This window comes from Gopherus evgoodei, chromosome 1, assembly GCF_007399415.2.
Source record: "Gopherus evgoodei ecotype Sinaloan lineage chromosome 1, rGopEvg1_v1.p, whole genome shotgun sequence".
NCBI lineage: Eukaryota > Metazoa > Chordata > Testudines > Testudinidae > Gopherus > Gopherus evgoodei.
In genome coordinates this window covers 277,479,280-277,498,967 of record NC_044322.1, presented here as the reverse complement: position 1 = coordinate 277,498,967, position 19,688 = coordinate 277,479,280, and the positions used below count along the sequence as shown (strand labels likewise).

The following is a 19,688-nucleotide window of genomic DNA, read 5'->3' as shown; positions in this document are numbered from 1 at the left end:
AGCACATACTTGGGCATCTAGCTGAGTCAGGGCTGTAATGCTGTTCCTTATCAGACAGTAAATATCCTAAATGTGAGAGGGAGTTCAGAGAAGGGAAACAAGAATAACTGAGAGATTGGGCTTCTTTACTGTAGAAAGGAGATGAATAAGAGGGGACAAGTATATAAAATAATGAATGGCTTAGAGAAGGTAGGTTGGAAGCCTCTGCTCGCCCTATCTCATACAACTAGAAAAAGGGGGCATGCAGCAAAATTAAATGGGAAATTCAAAAGGAAATACTCTTCATACAACGGGTAATGAGACTGTGGAACTCTCTGCCACATGAAGTCATCAAGGCTGAGAAATAAGAGTTTCAGAAAGGGACTCAACGTTTATAGCAATATCAAGACTAGCTAGTTATAAACAGATATTGCTAACAAAAAAAGTTGTAAGAGATGTTAAACGTCCTGCTCAGCACTTAAACTGATCTTGAACTATTAGAGATCATGAGGAGACTTAATGGTGAAGGGGGCAGATTATCCCATAATTGCCTGCTGCGGGATGTCTTTACATCAAGTCTGGATGAGTTTCTAGAAGCTCTGCTCTAGCTGATATAGGAATTACTGTGGGAAATTCTAAGGCCTGTGTTATGGAGGTGGTGAGGCTAGATGTTCACAATGGTCCCTTCTGAGTCTGTTACTATAAACGGGGCAGATTTATAATGAAAGCAGCTGATGATCTTAGCATTAGGGACCATACTAAAATGAGCTTTAATTTAATATTTAGAGAACTTATTTTGAGGTTTGTTGAGCCTCTCATTTTAAACAGAGACATCATAAATTCATAAGTGCTAGCTACATAGTCATTACCAAGACTAAAGGCTTGTCTACACTGTGGGGACGATGGCAGTGTAGCTATGCCATTATAACCCCAGAATGTAGACATATCCTACAGCAGTGGAAGGGGTTTTTCCATTGCTCTAGGAACTCCACCTCCCAGAGCAACAGTAGCTAGGTCGACTGAAGCATTCTTCCAATGACTTACTGCATCTACAGGGGGGGTTAGGTTGGCCTAGCGACAGCGTTCAGAGATGTGGATTTTTTACGCCACTGAGGGCTGTAGCTATGTCAACTTAAGTTTTGAAGGGGCTGATCTTGTAACGTGCTGAGTGCCTGCAACTCCCATCCAAATCAGTGGATGTTGAGACGGCTTGGCACTTTGCAAGACGAGACTTTACATACACATGAAAGGGAGGTGTGTATCTTGTTCACAGTTGGTTGCAAAAAGCTTTGTTCTCATCATTACATTTTCACAAGCTGATCCTGTTGTTTCGGATAACTCTTCCTTCTCTATTTTTTCAGATTTACCTGAAATACATTCTCGACTATCCCCTTGGTGACAAGCTGAAACCCAATTTGGAGTTCATATTTGCTCAGCTCAAGTGAGTTTGTAGTCCTTGTTGTGTGCGTGGCTTTTCAAATAGAGCAGTGTTATAAATCCTTTCTTGTGCAAGTGTTCCATTGATCCCAGTGGAGCTGCTCATGAGAATAAGGGTATGCAAGGTCAGCATCACATTTTCCTAGCTGTAAAAGTAAAATGTTCACTTTGTTAGAAGCAAATGAAAGAACATTTATGGCAAATAAATACTGCACCTATCCATCTTTTCTTAATTTCTGTACTGTTTTTGCCTGTTGCTGTTATATAACCAAAATGTGGCTTTAATTTTCGCTGTTAATGGTTAGTCAGCTGCACTGCCGACTTGTGTACACACCACCATCATCCGCACAGTGACAGTGAATTACAGAGCACACGAGAGTGTTGTGTGCTAACTGCCCCTTGTGGACCGTGGTACCGTAGCTCTCTTCACAGGATTATGTTAACACAGACTTAAGTACCTTTCAGTTTGCGTCAGCAGCTTCTGCCTAGGGCAGTTACAACACATTCTGGTGCATTCTGCAAATGTCCCCATGTAATTTATTCATGGTGCCAGTTGCATATTTCAATACCTGCCATGTTGACTCAGTGGCAATGGGGGTAGAGCCAATAGACTGCCCATTCCTGTCCCTGTACGTGTGCTCTGGGAGGTGGAGTAAGTGGTCACTGTGGTTGCTTACTCCTAATGCCAAGACCCAAGTCCCAGGTAGCCTGCACTGGGGTGCAAGGGAGGTCTTTGTCCCCCCTCCCTCCCTTGCATGAGTAGGTAACATAAGTCGTTCTAACCCCAACTAGTTTATTTTTTGTAAGATCCCATTCATCTTTCCACTTGGAAAGTGGTCCTTTGGGCCAGGATGTGCATGCAGTCTCCATTGACACTGCATTCATCAGTGGGTCTTCTTGTGTACTTTGAATTCTGCTGATAGAACACATAACATGGAGGGCTGAGTCCTGCTACCCCACCCCACTCAGAAGTATCTCACTGCTCCAGTAGTGTCTGTGAGGTGCTGGAGGAGAAAGGTACTTCTCTAGGTGAGTAAGGCTGGCTCTTAGTTATCACAGTTCAAATATGTTAGTCTTCAGTTAAGCAAGTTGAGCACATTGTTTGTCTCCACTACGGAACAGGCATTGATTATAAAGATCTGTTTGTTCTAAGATATTCTTGGTGCATATATTTGGAGAAACCCAAAATGTTTGCAATTTTCTGAATTTCTTGCAATTTTGGAAGATACTAACCACTCCATCTTGTTAATTATTTTCTTTCAGTTATGACTATGAGACTGGAAGAGAGTCTGCATTGGAGATGATTGCTTACCTCTTCGAAATGTTCCCTCAGGTAACGTGTCTTAGTTTCAATCATCCAATATTCAGTTCTTTTCAGTTACATCCAGTAACTTTGCAGATTTATTAGAACTGGATGCACTTGGCTGTTCACATTCTCTCCTATCACAAACATACGGAACAGTTCTCAGAGCATTAATGTTGGTTCTTCTCTAAAAAGTGACAGTTGAAATGACAGATCGATTGTCTTTCAATGGTTCCATGTCAGATTTGCTTATTTTACAAGGCAAATGGTGTTGCTGCATGCGCTAGAACCTGTTTAAACCAACTTGGAGATGTTTGAGTTAGTGAGAAATGCTAAAAGAGCAGAAATGAAACACAGCAGGATTGGGGAGTGCATTCAAATGCAGTCACTGTGTAATGGAGTAGCAGTAGCTGTTCTGTAGTTAAGTGGAAGTAGCCTTCTATGAGCTTCCTTTTCCCTTCAACTCTGGGGAACATTTTTTCAGAAATGTTAGGAAAAAAGTCAGCACTGGAATTTTAAAGCTAGGTTGTTTCAAGAATTGCCCTGTTCTTTAGATTTTCTTAACTTTTTTTGGACTTCCCATCTCTGAACTGATTTGGCCAACAATCTCCAGACTTGTGTCTTGGCTGTTCTGGGGATAGATTGTGCTTTTAGTGGGGGGGACTCGCAATGAGGTCTGAAGAACTGGTCTCAGGTCCATACAGAGCAACATTTAAAACAGCGTTATACTTCTTTATAAACAGGCCTGCTGCTGACTCCAGCCAGTGTCGCTGCAACTGCTGGTTTGAGCCAGATGCTGTGGTGGTGGTGGGGGGTGGATGGGGATGTAGGAGACTGGGGGAGGAATGCAGATGAGCAGGAGGGGGAATGGGAAGAAAGAGACCATCACGCATAACGAGATGTGAATTTCCGTCTATTGCAGTGGTGCCTAAACTTTTCCTGGCACGCCCCATTTTACCAGTAATGGAATCTGTCCATACCTCCCTTCCATTACTGCACAGTTGGCTCAGCAAAGGAACTTGGGCTGAAGGCGGAGCCGGGGGCAGAACTGGGGCTGGGGGAGGAGCTGGGGCTGAAGGTGGAGGTAGCCTGGCGGCAGAGAGGGAATGAGGGCAGAGCTGGGCTGGGGACAGCAGTGGGTGGAGTGAAGCTGCGGCTGGAGTCAGAGCTGGTCTGCGAGCAGAGTGGGGCTGGGTGGTGCTCCCTTCCCACTCTCCATGAGGGTTGGTCTCCCCCACAAAAAAATGTTTCTCTGCACCCCTCTAGGTTTGGGGACCACAATTTGGGCACCACTGATCTATTGTATGTATGTATGGCTCCCATTCCAACTATGTCCGAGCCCCTCACAATTTTTACTGTATTTATCCCCCCAACATCACTGTGAGGTAGAGATTAAATAGGGAAGCAAAGCACGAGGCCAAGGTTGCATGAGATGTCTGGGGCAGACCAGCAGGTACAGGTCTCCGAAGTCCAAACCTTATGCGCCAACAACTGGACCACCCAGACTTCCTCTGTTTGGGCCAAGAGTTGGGTCTCTGGAATCCTCCTGTTTGTGTGCGGGATAAAATAAAACCTCCTGGAGATTGCCAGGTGATTGATTGATTTGTTTCCTTTCAGGGATTACTTCATCAATACTGCGGTCTGTTCTTTGTCCCTCTCTGTATGATGATGGTAAATGACGACTCTCCCAAGTGCAAGAAAATGGCAGCCATGGCAAACAAATCTCTGCTCACTAAAGTAAACTCTGCAAACCAAGATCTGATGTTCTCCCTAGTTACCATGTGGTTTAACAGCGAGAAGGTATTGTTCGTTTCAGTGCACCCCAGCTCTTTTCATTGGGAGAATGGAATTGGAGCAAATCAGGGGGTTATACATGTTTAATTTTGGTGGGTAGATGGTGTGTTCAGTTAAACTTGTGTGGTGGTGCAGAGATGAGATTGTGGAGCAAACCAGTCCTAGAGTCGCAGCTTCTTAAAACTCCACTGTCCTGCACAGTCCTTGCTTGCAAGGAGAGGAAGAAGCTATGTAGACTCATTCTTGAATAGGTCCAGCAGAAGTGGCTGTTGTAGCTAAGGTTATTAAAACAGTTTCCATTAGAGCCTGCCTTGTTTTACATGCTTATGGTTTTCTGAAAGTTCACCATTTGGGTTGAACAATTCTCCTTCTTCAGTGTTTGCCCAAAGCTAAATGTTTTGGTGGTGAAATTTGAGCAAAATCCCTTTGAACTTGAGCTTAGTAACTGGCTGATGGTGCTATTTTTGTTCATCTGCATTAGTCCAGCCTCTCTATTACTGGGATATAGCAGATTTAATACCTTTTGGGTCCAATCCTGATTTGAGTGGTTCTGTTGACTTTTTGAATAGGCAAGGTGTTTCTCCATTTGAGCTCCATCATCTACAATGTGCTAACCAAGTAAATGGTCTGAAGCTGTGGGCAACTTTGTGGGGTGCTTCAAAACCATGTAGTTTTGGAAACTTGCTAAAAATTAGCATTCTTGAAAGTTCAGCTTTATGATGTGAGCCTGTTTTCTCTCACGACTAGGGATATTGTGTGTCTTAGGCTCCCAACCTGATGCCATAAAGAGGCCTGATTTTCAGAGTGTGGATTGGTACCCCACACTCTGGAAATCAATTTCCTTTAAAATTGTCCCAGTTTGGGTATGCAGAACAGAGGCACCCACTAGTGACGTCTGAAAATGCAGTGCCTTATTCGCTGAGTTGTATTACAGAGTGATGGGTTCTTCATATTAAATCAAGAGATAATGATTGCTCTGTCTTCCTCTCTGTTGGCAGAGCTCACACAAGCGGCTAGCTGCGCAGGCCTGTGGTTTGTTCGTCGAAGCCGAGGGAGTGGCGTTTGAAAGACAACTTGGAACCATTCTCCCACTGATCGAAAAAGAAATTGAACCTCTGAAATTTGAAGATGTAAGTCATTAGTCCAGGGATGAAACGTTGGGAAAGAGACAGGTTTAGCTGGGGAAATTGCAATAAATAAGTGGGAGGAGGGGGAGTCAACTTAAAAATCACACTGTGTCTGTATATGAAAACCTTCTCATGCGACATGTCACAGTCTATATGAGGATTGGTCTGCATGTGCGTTTGGGAGAATCCAATAGAACCACCAAACTGCATGCATACCTATGCTGAGTGACCAAATGATCTTCTTGCCCCAGCCTCTCTTCAACTTTTGTCACCCTTGCTCATTGTTAGCTCCTATTCCTATTGTTAGCTCGTCAGGACAGGGACAGGTCTGCTGCAAGGTGCCCGGCGTGCTCTTGGGCATTATAAAATAATGGTAGTAAGATGAGCGGAACCGAAAGAGATAAGAGAGAGAGCATCTTTTTTCACTTTGTTGACTTTGTGCATTTGAGAGCACTTGATATGTAGCATGTCAGCTCTCCGTGCCTGGATGAGGCTTTCCCACAGCAGTAGGAGAGAAGAAACACTTACAGAAAATGGTGATTGTAAAACCACAACAGTGGCAGAGGGGCTGATATTGCATCTGACACTTCTTGGGATCCATTTATTTAAAAACAGACTAAGTATCAAGTTGATTGTGTCCTTGTAACCGAGAAACCCATAGGTTTACATGGATATGAAAGGTCAGAAATACATCACAATGATTCTTAGTTTAACCTATAGAAAATATTAAATATTGTATTTAAAAATTGTATTCAATACAATATTGTATTGAATACAATTCCCTTTCTGTAATTCAGTCACTGAAAGTCAATTCAGTGCACGTGTTTTGGCTTCAGATTACATGGCTACCACTGATTCTGATCGATTGGTGAGCACTCTGTGATATAAATCACTGGTTATAAAGAAACTGCCATGTATTTAATAAGGAATGCCAAAAGGCTGAACAAGATAGAAGAGCAAGTATAGTTATAAATGATATAGTGTGTTCGTGTACAAATGCCTGCATGTACATATATACAGAGATAAGTAACATGGCAATCTTCCTTTGGAAACTATGAATCCTTGTGAAACAGTTTTAATGGACTTATTTCCCTTACACTAAATTCATATAGTAAATATAAAGCAGTCATAGGGGTCAATGTGGAAGAATTCAGCCATCAGATATTAAATGTACAAAATAACCCCTTCTGTACAATTCTAGCCAACTCTTATAACTGTCTCTTTGTTGATTTATGCTTCTTTTTAGATATCAAAAGAGACTGAAGAAAAGGCAGCAGATAGATTGTTGTTCAGTTTTCTTACTCTGATAACAAAATTAATCAAGGAATGCAACATTATTCTGTTAACCAAACATAATGAGATTTTGAGCAATATCTGGCGTAAGTATGAATAGTATTTTCTACTGTATTAGAACTAAGATTGTTGATAATTTGTGGTGTTGTGGTTGCCCTAATGCAAACAGACAAAGATCTGTGCAGGAAGATTTGCACTTTGAAGAGGCATCTATAATATAAGGCAGTTACTAGTGAAAAAACAGATGCTAATAGAAAAGGTTAGACCATCAGTGAAAATGATCTCTCTCTCTGTTCTGGTTGGTGGGAACTATTTTGGGTAACCCAAAGGCTGCAAACTGGTGCCTGTTTGGCTTTAATTAAATCCCTTAGATTACAGCTTTCAGTTCTCTGAGAAAAATGGTTTTTTCTGTGAGATCATAAATAGCAGCCAGTGAACAGGTGACACGTGGCAGAGCAGCTCTTAAACTGTGTGCTTGTTTGGAAGGTCCATCTCAAAACCATTTTATTGATTGGTTGCAAGTGATGCACTGGCATGTTAAGCTAACTCATTTGGGTGTGCGGTGTTGGTGTGTTGTATTTTTTAAAATTGCTTTTCTTGCTGTCTGCAAAGGGCTTGCATCTGATTGATTGTGTCTTTAAAGAACAGCAGGCTTCCAAGTGTCTTTTTTAAAATCCCAGCAGGTGTCACCCTTACATACGCCACTAATTATGTAAAACTACAAGATTTTTCACACTGTAAGGATAATTTTTAACTAGTTGATTTTGGGAAAGTTTTACGGGAGAGTGCATCAACTTCTTGATCTGTTGCTGCTGCAGACGTTCCAGGGTTGTGGAGAGGTTCACCTCTTCCACGCCGCCATCACTTTTCCCTTTATCATAGACACCGTCAGGCCACTCAGCATTTTCTTCTCCCTGGGCTGTAAACTGACAAACCTGTAAGTCTCTGGAATAAAAGGACTTGAGAGAATTAACGTGGTACACTTTGGGCTTTAGGGAGGAATTGGGAAATGCTATGAGGTAGTTAACAGCTCCCAGGCACTCTTGGACCATGAATGGCCCTTCCCATGATGCTTCCATCTTATGGGCCTGTCGCGCCTTCAAGACCATAACCTGGTCTCCTACCTTGAAGGAACGCTCTCTGGTATGTTTATCATACCAGGCCTTTTGCTCTTTTTGAGCATCCTTTAGGTTTTCTTTAGCAAGGGCTAAAGAGTGTCGGAGGGTGTTTTGTAGGTTGCTTACAAAGTCCAGAATGTTAGTTCCTGGAGTGGGTGTAAACCCCTCCCATTGCTGCTTCACCAGCTATAATGGCCCTTTAACCTCGTGGCCATACACAAGCTCAAACGGTGAGAACCCTAAACTGGGATGTGGTACAGCCCTGTAGGCAAAGAGCAACTGCTGCAACACTAGGTCCCAGTCATTGGAGTGTTTATTCACGAATTTACGTATCATGGCCCCCAAAGTTCCATTAAACCTTTCCACCAGGCCATTGGTTTGATGGTGGTACGGGGTGGCAATCAAGTGATTTACCCCATGAGTTTTCCACAGTTCTTTCATGGTCCCTGCCAGGAAATTTGTCCCTGAATCCGTAAGGATATCGGAGGGCCAACCTACCCTGGCAAAAATGTCTATTAGGGCCTGGCACACAGTTTTAGCCCTAGTGTTGCCTAGAGCTACTGCTTCCGGCTATCAGGTAGCAAAGTCCACGAAAGTCAGTACGTACTGCTTTCCTCTGGGTGTCTTCTTTGGGAAAGGACCCAGAATATCCACAGCTACTCGCTGAAATGGCACCTCAATTATGGGGAGTGGTTGGAGAGGGGCCTTGACCTGGTCTTGGGGCTTTCCCACTCTTTGGCATACCTTACAAGACTGGACATACTTGGCAACATTCTTGCCCATCCCCTCCCAGTAGAAGGACTTCCCCAACCTGTCTTTGGTTCTTTTCACCCCAGCATGGCCACTGGGATGATCATGGGCTAAGCTTAAGAGCTTCCCTCGGTACCTAGTTGGAACCACCAACTGTTTTTGTGGATGCCAGTCTTTCTGGTGTCCACCAGAAAGAGTCTCCTTATATAAAAGCCCTTGTTCTATAACAAACCGGGATCGGTTAGAAGAGCTGAGAGGCGGTGGGGTGCTCCGTGCCGCCGCCCAAGCTTTCTGAAGGCTGTCATCTGCTTCCTGCTCAGTCTGGAACTGTTTCCTGGAGGCTGGAGACACCAGTTCTTCCTTAGACTGTGGACTTGGGCTTGGTCCTTTGGGAAGCGATGTAGGTGCTGGGGTTGTTTTTGTGGCTGGTGAACCGCTCTCCGCTGGTGCACCAGATGGTATTTCAGACTCTGGCTGAGCCTCTTGGGAATGGTTGTCTGCTGCTTCTGCCAGTTCAGGCACGCTGGCACCCTCTGGCGTTGGGGTTGAAGATGCGTTTGCAAGCGCTGGCGTCAGCGCTGGCAATGGTTCTGATGCTGGTTGTGTTTCCAGGTCCGGGTCGGGGACTGGAGGTACTGTGGCTGTTGCAGTCGTTGGCAGGGAATCCAGGTCCACTACCTCTTTTTGGGTCTCTGGTAACACAGACGGGGCCCCTGTGGATGGCTCAGGAACAGGGATGGGTCAGGAAGCTTGCCTGGCTTGGCTGCGTGTAACCGTTCCCACCCTCTTGGCCCACTTTACCTGGTTGGCCAAGTCTTCCCCCAGTAGCATGGGGATGTGATAATTGTTATAGACTGCAAAAGTGCACATTCCTGACCAGCCTTTGTACTGGACAGGCAGTTTAGCTGTAGGCAAGTTTACCGCTTGTGACATGAAGGGGTAAATTGTCACTTGGGCCTTTGGGTTGATGAATTTGGGGTCCACTAAGAATAGGTGTATAGCTGACACTTGTGCCTCCGTGTCTCTCCACGTGATAACCTTCTTTCCGCCCACTCTCGAAATTTCCCTTCTCTCCGAGGGTATTTGAGAGGCATCTGGGCCTGGGGATCTTTGGAGTGATGGAGATATTATGAACTGCACTCGGTTGGGGTTCTTGGGGCAGTTGGCCTTTATATGTCCCAGTTCATTACACTTGAAGCATTGCCCAGCTGACTGGTCACTGGGCCGAGGTGGGTTACTGGAGATTGGTGAGGTGAGAGAATAGGGAGTCAGCAGCTTTTCTTGGGTTGTAGGTGGGGTCTTGGGTTGCCCTCAGGTATAGGGTTTATTGTCGGTATGCCCCCTGTCATATTCGCTCCCCTTGCTAGTAGCTTTTTTCTTTTTCTTTTCTGCGACTTCCACCCATTTGGCTCCAATCTCCCCCACCTCAGTTACAGTTTTGGGCTTCCCATCTAGGATGTACCTTTCTGTTTCCTCAGGAACACCCTCTAAGAACTGCTCCAATTGTATTAGGAGGTGCATGTCATCCAGAGATTTAACATTAGCTCCTGATATCCAGGCATTATAATTCTTTCCAATGTGGTAGGCGTGTCGGGTGAATGACACATCTGATTTCCACCTTAGGGCTCTGAACCTCCGACAGGCATGCTCAGGTGTTAGCCCCATTCTGATTCTGGCCTTGATTTGAAAAAGTTTATGATCGTTCATGTTTTCCTTAGGCATTTCAGCCGCCACCTCTACTAAGGGTCCACTGAGCAGTGGCCTCAGCTCTATCATGTACTGGTCTTCAGAGATGCTGTACCCATGGCAGGTTCTTTCAAAATTTTCTAGGAAGGCCTCAGTGTCATCACCTGCCTTGTAGGTGGGAAATTTCTTGGGATGTGGAACAATAACTGGAGAAGGGTTGTTAGGGTTGGCTGGAGCATGCTGCCTAGCTTGTGCTAATTCCAGGGCCTGCCGGTGGGCCACCCTCTGGAGTTCCAGCTCTTTCTCTTTTATCTTCAGCTCTCTCCTGTGGGCAGCCTCTCTTTCTCCTTCTCTCAGCTCCATCTCTTTTTGTTTTATTTCTAGTTCTTGTAGTTTCTTTTCCATGTCTCGCTTGTGGTCTGCATCTTTGGTTTGTTCCTCTGCCTCCAGTCTCGCTCATTCCTGTTTCAGGGCATCCTTAGCACTCATGGTTTCTGCTTTCTGGTGTTGGGGTGCCCTCTGGTGTTTACTGCTGAAAATGCTGCTTTTCTGTTGCCTTCTTCGGGTTGCTTAGCAACAGAGTCTTTTTTAACTCCTTCTACCTAGCTATTCCCGACAGAGTTAGAAAGAAAAAAAACCATTCATTTGCAAATGTGTTTTACTGGTGTATGGTTACTCACAGCTGGAGTTCCTTTGTTTAACAAAGATCCTTGTTAAACTTAATGTCTCTGCCTTCAGGCAGTCTCTCTGCACAACCAGAAAGGAGAAAGGAAAAAATTTTCTGGCTGCAGTTTTAAAAACCCTCTCTCCTGCTTACAAACAGCTAGCAGAGAGAAAAGAGAGAGAAAAAATCCTACTGGCTTTTGCTTCTAAACCCAAACCTCTCAGTCTGCCTGCAGATAGCTAGCAGGGAGAGAGATAATAACCTCACTGGCTTTTTGACTCTATCTTATCTGTCTATCCCAGACGCTGCACACCATGTCATGGTATAATTCCCCACTCTGAACCTTAGTGTCCAAAAGATGGGGTACCAGCATGAATTCCTCTAAGCTCAATTACCAGCTTAGTACTTGCAGCGCTGCCACCAACCAGGAATTCCAGTGCCTGGTACACTCTGGTCCCCCCAAAACCTTGCCCGGGGACCCCCAAGACCCAGACCCTCTGGATTTTAACACAAGGAAAATAAACCCTTTCCCTCATCGTTGCCTCTCCCAGGCTTCCCCTCCCTGGGTTACCCTGGAAGATCACTGTGATTCAGATTCCTTGAATCTTAAAACAGAGAGGAAAATTCACCTTCCCCCTCCTTTTCTCTCCCCTTCCCAGACTCTCCCTGAGAGAGAAAGTAATCCTAACACAGAGAGAAAATTAACCTCTCTCTCCCCCTTCCCTCCTTTCTCCCCACCAATTCCCTGGTGGATCCAGACCCAGTCCCCTGGGGACTCACCAGAATAATCAGGTTCTTAAACAAGAAAAGCTTTTAATTAATGAAAGAAAAAACAGTAAAAATTATCTTTGTAAATTTAAGATGGAATATGTTACAGGGTCTGTCAGCTATAGACACTGGGAATACCCTCCCAGCCTAAGTATACAAGTACAAATTAAAATCCTTTCAGCAAAATACAAATTTAAACTCCTTCCAGCCAAATACACATTTGCAAATAAAGAAAACAAACATAAGCTTAGCTCACCTTATCTACCTAGTATTCACTATTCTGGACATATAAGAGACTGTATCAAAGAGATTGGAGAGAAACCTGGTTGCACGTCTGGTCACTGTCAGAACCCAGAGAGAACAACCACCAAACACTTAACAGCACACACAAAAACTTCCCTCCCTCAAGATTTGAAAGTATCCTGTCCCCTGATTGGTCCTCTGGTCAGGTGACAGCCTGGCTTACTGATCTTGTTAACCCTTTCCAGGCAAAAGAGATATGAAGTACTTCTGTTCTATTAACTCTTACTTATCTGTTTATGACAGCTTGTCTATAAGGTTGCCAGTGGTGATGGGTCTTAGAACGTGGTCACCTGTCCCCTGAGAACCGGACTGAGGCCTTCAACACAGCTCACAGGAGAAGTCACTGAACAGACCCTTGTTTAAAAATACTCAGCAGCAGTGTTCCAAGCCATAACACTTAGACTAATGTAGGCTATCATATATGGGAGCATTGCTGTAGCCTACTGGAGTGTTGTTTTTATGCAGGGGGAGGGGGCTCTCAGATGGCCACAGCTTTTGTTCTCTGCCAGCCTGGCCTGGATTGGAATTGCTGGTGGCTCAGAAGCCTGCAGTCAAACTCAGAACAAATCAGTACAGTTTACAGTACTCTCCTCCTGACTGTAGAATGAACAGTGATGACTCCAGTCCCCATAACTGTATAACCTTGCTGAGGTGCCTGGGTACTTTCCCCTCTCGTATGGAAAGGGTTATGTTGGTTGAAAAGCTTTTTTTTCCCCCTGAAGGTCACGTTCAGTCCCATTTGTGGTACCCGCACAGCTGGGTGTGGCTGACTGCTGCTCAGATTTTTGGCTTGTTGTTTGCTTCTCACAAGCCAGAGGAACTTGTTAGCAAATGGAATGAGAGCAAGGCAGGCAAGAACAAAAAGACCACGTTGGAGCCAGCAGCGACCAGGTTCTTCACAGATGAGCTGGACAAAAAGGTAAGGATGCTCCCCCCGTGCCAATGTCTGTTGCCTTGCTGGGGGTTTCTGGTTGTCGCAGTGCAAAGTAGCATTTGTTGCTGGTCTCTCCATTTGTCTTTAATATTCAGATGCTCTCCACTGCTCTGTGCTGATTGTTGGCAGGCTTCTCCCATAGGATTGCAGACTGCCTCCCTTGGGTCTCGCCCTCATCAGCAAAAAGGCTCCCCATGGCTCCTATGAAGATCAGTATCTCTAAGCAAGAATTCTAGCTCCATCTAAGCGTTTAGGCCTCCCTTTAGCCTTTGGGAACTGTCTCTGTAGAACGGAAAAATAACCCCTTGGGCTACATCATCCTGCATGTTCCCTATTGTGTAAAGAATTCCAACTCCCTTTTCTCTCCACAGATGAAGGAACTTGCTTTAGCATTCTGCCACCAGCTGCATTCCAAGTTCCTGGATCAGTCTCTGGGAGAGCAGGTATGAGTCTGAGTAGGTTTCAAACTGCTGGGGGTATAGACCAAACTACGGGATAATCCACTGTCCCTACAGAGAGAATGAGTGCTCTTGGCTAGAAAGTGGAACATGTAGCAAGTGCCATAGAAATGGTGAATGTTGAGGTGAAGATAAAATACCACCAGAGAATCAGATTCTCTGGTCAGCTGAGATAAGTGCTTATGCAAATGACTTAGTGGAAAATCCTGTCTGTGTGGAGGAACTTTCTCTTGATGTAAATCTGCTGGCTGTACGGCTGCCACTATCCACCCGACCTGCCCTGTCACATCTAGTGTGAGAGGCAGAGGAGGGCCTAGCAGGCCAGGGAGTGGGGCTCCATGATACCAGATCCTTCATTGGCAGAAGGTTCCTGAGCACTCCCATGGTTGTCCTGAGCAGCCCTCACATGGTGGGCTGGGCAACTCTGAATCATGGAGCCACAACCAGCTTCCCTGCAGCCAGTTCACCTCACTCCCGCCCCTTGCAAGTGCAGCTCAGACAGTGTGGAGAATCGAAGCCTGGCTGCTTGCTGTGAATCGGTCCTTCTGGACTCAGCTCAGGTTATATGGCTGAGCTGAAGTTCTGATGTCAGTTGGAATTGGCTTAGATCCACCCAGTGCGAGCCAGATTCTGTTCCAGGTTGGGCAGGCCACAAGGAGCACTCCTACGGCAGGCCCTGGCTAGACATAGAGCCTGCTATGGATGCTAGCCATCTCCAGGGGAAGGATGTGGGCATGACCATAGCATCCCCACCAGCTCCTGGGGCAGCCTCAGTAAGGGTGCTGGAGTTAACTCTCTGGGCTGTGCTATGGCCTAATCTGAACTATATGGCCTTAATACATTTTCCTCTCAAAGGACCTGATCCCAAAGCCCACTGAAGTCCATGGGAATTTTCCATTGGCTTCCATGGTCTTTAGGCCCACAGAGGAATAACTGTATTCTACGTGCAAAACTTGCTTTGCCGTGTGCGGCAGTCTATGTGAATCGCACTTCCTTGGGTTTGATAATCCTAACCTGTTTAAAACCTCTCACCTGCCTCCTTCATGCCCCAGGGTCCGTACTGGCAGCTCAATCGGTTTTTCTTTTTGCTGTTGAAGGTTATAAAGAACTTGTTGTTTGTGGCCAGAGTTCTCTACCTTCTGGTCCCGGATTCAGAGGAGGGGGAGGAGACCAATGATTATGAAATGGGAGGGCAGGAGGATGCTTCTGAAGACGAAGGTGAAAAGGCAGCATCTGCTCAGGAAGAGAAGGACGGCGGAGCAGAAGAGAAAAGCAGACCAGTCACAGTGTTGTGGGTGATGAAGAGACTCTCTCTGATGGCAAAGCGAGAAGCAGCATATTCCCCTAAAAACCCTGTGAAGGTAAGAACTGCGTTGTCCCTCCCTCCCTTTGACAGCATTGGGAGCTGCACAGTGGGAAAGCCTACACATGGTGTCCTTTAGCCCATCAGGAACTAGCTTGGGTGCCTGCTGGGAGGCAGGTGCTGGAGGTGGAGGTTGGTGCTAGGCTCAGGGAGAATAAAAGTTTCTGATTAGTGAGAGATGGAGGTTGCAGTGTAGAGTCTCAGCCCTGCCTTCCCTCCCCTCTGCTTCCTGCTCCACCTTCTTTCCCCACCCCTGCTCCTTTCATTCCCAGGCCTCCACCTTCTCTGCATTAGTGTTTTTTAACTTTGAATGAATTGGCCAGTCAAGATGCTCCACAAATGTTTGTTTTTTATGCTGAAAGCAATGCTCAGTGTCCAGACGGGCATATAGGGGAAAGTTCCATCTTCCTCTCTCTGCCTGGGACATTAGGCTCTTCCCTCATCTGTCACATGCATTCCCCACTCCCATGAAGCATCAGAACACACCCTCTCCTCCTTAGCAAGGGTCACAAGTGTTACCTTCCTCACCGGTCTGCTGCCACACAGCTCATGGTGACAGTTCCGTAGGGCAGAGGTTCTCAAGCTGTGGTCCGTGGGTAGTTCCCTCTAAGGCGTGTGCCTGGGCAGTTGCAATGAGAGAATGAAGAGCCACCCACCTGCATGGCTCTACTAATTAGGTGCCTGGACCATGGAGAAGATGCTAAGGTAAGGTAGTGGCCTTGGGACTGGCTGCGGGGAATTTGGGATGTGCTGGGCTGTGGTGGCCAGAGAAAAGAGGCAACTTTTCCCCAGCTCCAGGGCTGCAGCTGCTGGGGAGAGACTACCCTTCCTTCCCAGCCTCAGCTCTGTGGTGGGGTAGAGACCCCCTCCTTCTCTGTCTCAGCTCGGGGGCTGCCTCAACAGGGGAGAGAAGGCACATCCATCGCATTAGAAAGGTAAGACTACTGATATTAAAATATGAATTGTGTGCTTTTATTTGTTGAAAAAAAAATGTTAAGTTTTTTTAATATAGTGCTTCACAGTAGTTAATCTTTCCAAATGTTGTTTGTACCATTAGTTAAGTGGTCAGCCGAGACTCAACAATTTTCAGGTGGTCCGTGAAAAAAAAAGTTTGAGAGCCACTGCTGTATGTTTTTTTTTCCCCTTTCAGTCTCTCTCGCCCCCTCATTTCTGGCATGTCTGTACTTTTAGAGAACTTGTATCTTTAAGTTCCTTGGAGCTGTAGCAGTGGATCTTGGGAAAGACAGGATCAAGCCATACCTTCCAACAATCATCACCCCTCTGCACAGAGAGCTGAGTAGCACCTACGCAGAACAAGGTAACTGCCAAACCCCACTACGGAAATGGAGCTGAGTCTGTTTTGGTTTGTGCTGTCAAGGCAGACAGCCCCAGTCCAAAACACCCTGTCACTCACATTGTCTCCTCAGACCCAGATGCCTTCATTCAGGGAGTGGTAGCTAATTAAAATATAGTCAGCATATTGTCAGAGGTGATTTAGATGGGGAGAGCAGTGATGCTCTAAGACATGGGCAGTGTGGCAGGCCTTTGAAGGTGAGAACATGCAGCTTGAACATGTGATGGAGGAAGGTTGCTATAACCAGACTGACCGACAAAGAAGTTGACCAAGAGGCATGGCACACAAAAAGCTAAGATGGCAAGTGGGAATAGGCAAACTTATTACAAGCTTGGAGTGCTAAAATCTGGAGCAGGTAGAGTGAGGAGGAGTACACATCTTGAAGTGTATGAAATATTCCTTACGTGTTAGCTATTTCTCCCTCCCTCCCATGACACTCCTGAATGAGTATAGTCCTTTGTGGCCCAGAAAAGACATTAGTGCAACTCCTGTTTAAGCAGTTTTCAGGAAGCTGTTAGTGCATGTGTGCAATTCACTTCTAGAGGAAATATGCTATCTGGGGGTGTTCCTATGTTACATGCATGTTAGGCCACTGGAAAATAAGCACCAGAGACAAATCTTTGCTTTTAAGAGTTTGCTCGTATATTACTGATTTCTCTTCCATTTGCATGAAAACACAGAGTTCTCTAAGTAGACTGTTTCAGAGTGAGGACTTAAGCAGTCATTTCTTTATTTTACTAGATCCAACACTGAAGAACCTATCCCAGGAAATCATAGAACTGCTCAAGAAATTAGTTGGTCTGGAGACTTTTTCACTTGCCTTTGCTTCTGTGCAGAAACAGGCTAGTCAGAAGAGGGCTATCAGGAAAAGACAGAGAGCCCTGCAGGTAAGACTTTATTCTCAACTCTGACTGCTCTTTGAAGCAGAAAACATTACTAAAACAATGTTAAAGGCAGGACACATTACTTCAGAGGTGCTTGATCAGAAAGATTTTTTTTAATTAAAGGGACAATGTCAGCTTTAAACATCACCATATTCTTGAAAAGCAAAACTTAATTTCTGCTTTTTATTAGACTGTAGCAAACCCTGACATTGCTGCCAGGAAGAAGCTGAAGAAACACAAGAATAAAATAGAAGCAAAGAAGAGAAAAATAGAATTCCTGCGCCCTGGCTACAAGGCCAAGAAACCAAGGAGCCATGCACTAAAAGACTTAGCAATGGTGGAATGAAACAGCTGTATGGTCGTGTATATATTTGATGCATAAACTTGATTGTGCAGTACTGGAGGCCAAGAGGACTCTACTTGTTGAGATATTCAGAGAACTGAATTTCTTTCCAAACACCTAACACAGGGTAGAGAGCTACATTTTTTACTGATGCAGTAGTCTGACTGAACTCATGTAAAGAGAGAGATACTATCTAAAATTAATTACAAATAAATACATTAAAAGTCTGCAAAGATCCTATCAGTCACCTAGGATTTTATGTAAAACCATCAAGCTGTTTGCTCTCCTTTTATGCAGAGACTGCAAGAGGCCAACTTTCTGTGCGTGAGGAAACTACATTCATGTGTTCCATATTTTAATGTACCAAGACATTGCATTTTTCTAATTAAACATGCTTGAAAGCACTCTGATGTTCAGTGTTCCTCCCTATTTTATGAAAGATATGATTAAAGGTCTAGGCCCTGATCTTTCAGGTATGTTAAGCACATGCACAGCTTTTTATGGTAGATTTCAAGTCCCTTAAGTATTCTGTGGGTTAAGGATAAAAAATAACTCTGTTTTCCATTTTCTTACCAGCATGTTTCACTTAAGGACAGCAGCTGCATCCAGTACTAGTAACTACCACACTTAACTGTGCAATATGACCATAGAAAAGAGCAAGTTAATGCCAACTCTGAGTGGTAGGGGAGGGGGAGAAGTACTCCTGAACACAGAACAGAAGGAAGCTACTTCACCCATCCCCAACTTGACATGGTGCACAGTAGGGTAACGAGCACTCTTGTAGTCTGGACATCACATTGAAGACATAGTGTGCACAACTATAGGGAGTTTATCACTGAGCAATAGTACCATTTGTGGGAAAGCATCTTTGAAAAGTACTTGGATCAAACAAAACTTGTTACCATCATGTGTTAAAATATGAAGAACCCTGTACCTGAGTTTCCAGCTCTGAACACCTAGATACTAATTTCCTCATGTACAGGTGGGCTTTTCAAGTTTTGAAAGTCAACTCATGATTAAGAAGTGGGCATGTTCTGTAAGGGTACATCTAAAGTCGAGTGCACGCGGCCACACTAAGCACATTAATTCGGCGGTGTGCGTCCATGGTCCGAGGCTAGCATCGATTTCCAGAGCGTTGCACTGTGGGTAGCTATTCCATAGTTCCCCCAGTCTCCCCTGCCCCTTAGAACTCTGGGTTGAGAGCCCAGTGGCTGATGGGCAAAAATCATTGTCATGGGTGGTTCTGGGTAAATGTCGTCACTCATTCTTTGCTCTAGGAAAGCAACGGTAGACAATCATTTCGCACCCTTTTTCCCTTGGATTGCCCTGGCAGATGCCATAGCAAGGCAACCATAGAGCCCATTCAGCTTTTTTTTTTTTCTCACAGTTACCATATGTGTACTGGATGCTGTGGATAGAGGCAATATTCCAGTGCTACACAGCAGCATTCATTTGCTTTTGCATGATAGAGATGGTTACCAGTCATTCTGTACCGTCTGCTGCCAATGTAATTTGGCAATGAGATGATGGTTATCTGTCCTTCTGTGCTGTCTGCTGCTGTCATGGGTGCCCCTGGCTGAGATCGGCCAGGGACACAAAGGCAAAACTGGGAATGACTCCCCGAATCAATTCACAGGGGATGCCCCTGCAAAACTCCACCCATTGCTTCCCTCCTCCTGCAACCTTCCTGGGCTACCGTGACAGTGTTCCCCCCATGTGTGTCATGAAGTTATAAAGAATGCAGGAACAACAAACAGTGACTTTTAGTGACATAAAATGAGGGGAAGGCAGCCTCCCAGTGCTATGACAGTCCAGGCAGGACATTTAAGCAGTGCGGAGGAGAGGAGCCCAGCATCCCGCTGCTATGATAGTCCAGGCAGTACAGAATCTTTTCTTTATCCAGGAAAGGGAGGGGGCTGATGGAGCTCAGCCCCCAGTTGCTATGATGAGGACGGTTACCAGCTGTTCTGTCCCATCTACTGGGAATGACCAGGAATCATTCCTATTTTTACCCAGGTGCCCCTGAGGCCAGCCAGGGCTATTCAGCAGTTATCAAGCACTTGCTGATGGTGACGACGGATAGCAGTCATAGTGTACTGTCTGCCACCGGGGAGGGGAGAAGAGCAGATA

The 19,688-nt window shown here is 45.3% G+C and overlaps 1 protein-coding gene across 3 annotated transcripts in view; it reads left to right on the top strand.

Annotated features, from left to right (window-relative positions):
* UTP20 (UTP20 small subunit processome component) overlaps window positions 1–17,968 on the top strand; it is a 93,761-nt gene extending 75,793 nt beyond the window's left edge. For 2 of the 3 annotated variants that reach the window (XM_030548441.1, XM_030548442.1), the window contains 11 exons: window positions 1,341–1,420; window positions 2,680–2,749; window positions 4,337–4,519; window positions 5,512–5,643; window positions 6,887–7,019; window positions 12,945–13,141; window positions 13,528–13,599; window positions 14,712–14,975; window positions 16,169–16,295; window positions 17,073–17,218; window positions 17,406–17,968. In XM_030548441.1, coding sequence (XP_030404301.1) covers window positions 1,341–1,420; window positions 2,680–2,749; window positions 4,337–4,519; window positions 5,512–5,643; window positions 6,887–7,019; window positions 12,945–13,141; window positions 13,528–13,599; window positions 14,712–14,975; window positions 16,169–16,295; window positions 17,073–17,218; window positions 17,406–17,561 — 1,560 coding nt within the window. In that variant the 3' untranslated portion in view covers window positions 17,562–17,968. Of the gene's footprint in view, window positions 1–1,340; window positions 1,421–2,679; window positions 2,750–4,336; window positions 4,520–5,511; window positions 5,644–6,886; window positions 7,020–12,944; window positions 13,142–13,527; window positions 13,600–14,711; window positions 14,976–16,127; window positions 16,296–17,072; window positions 17,219–17,405 lie in introns of those variants that run through there. The other variant, XM_030548443.1, reaches the window with a different exon arrangement.
* Window positions 17,969–19,688: the final 1,720 nt, after the last annotated feature.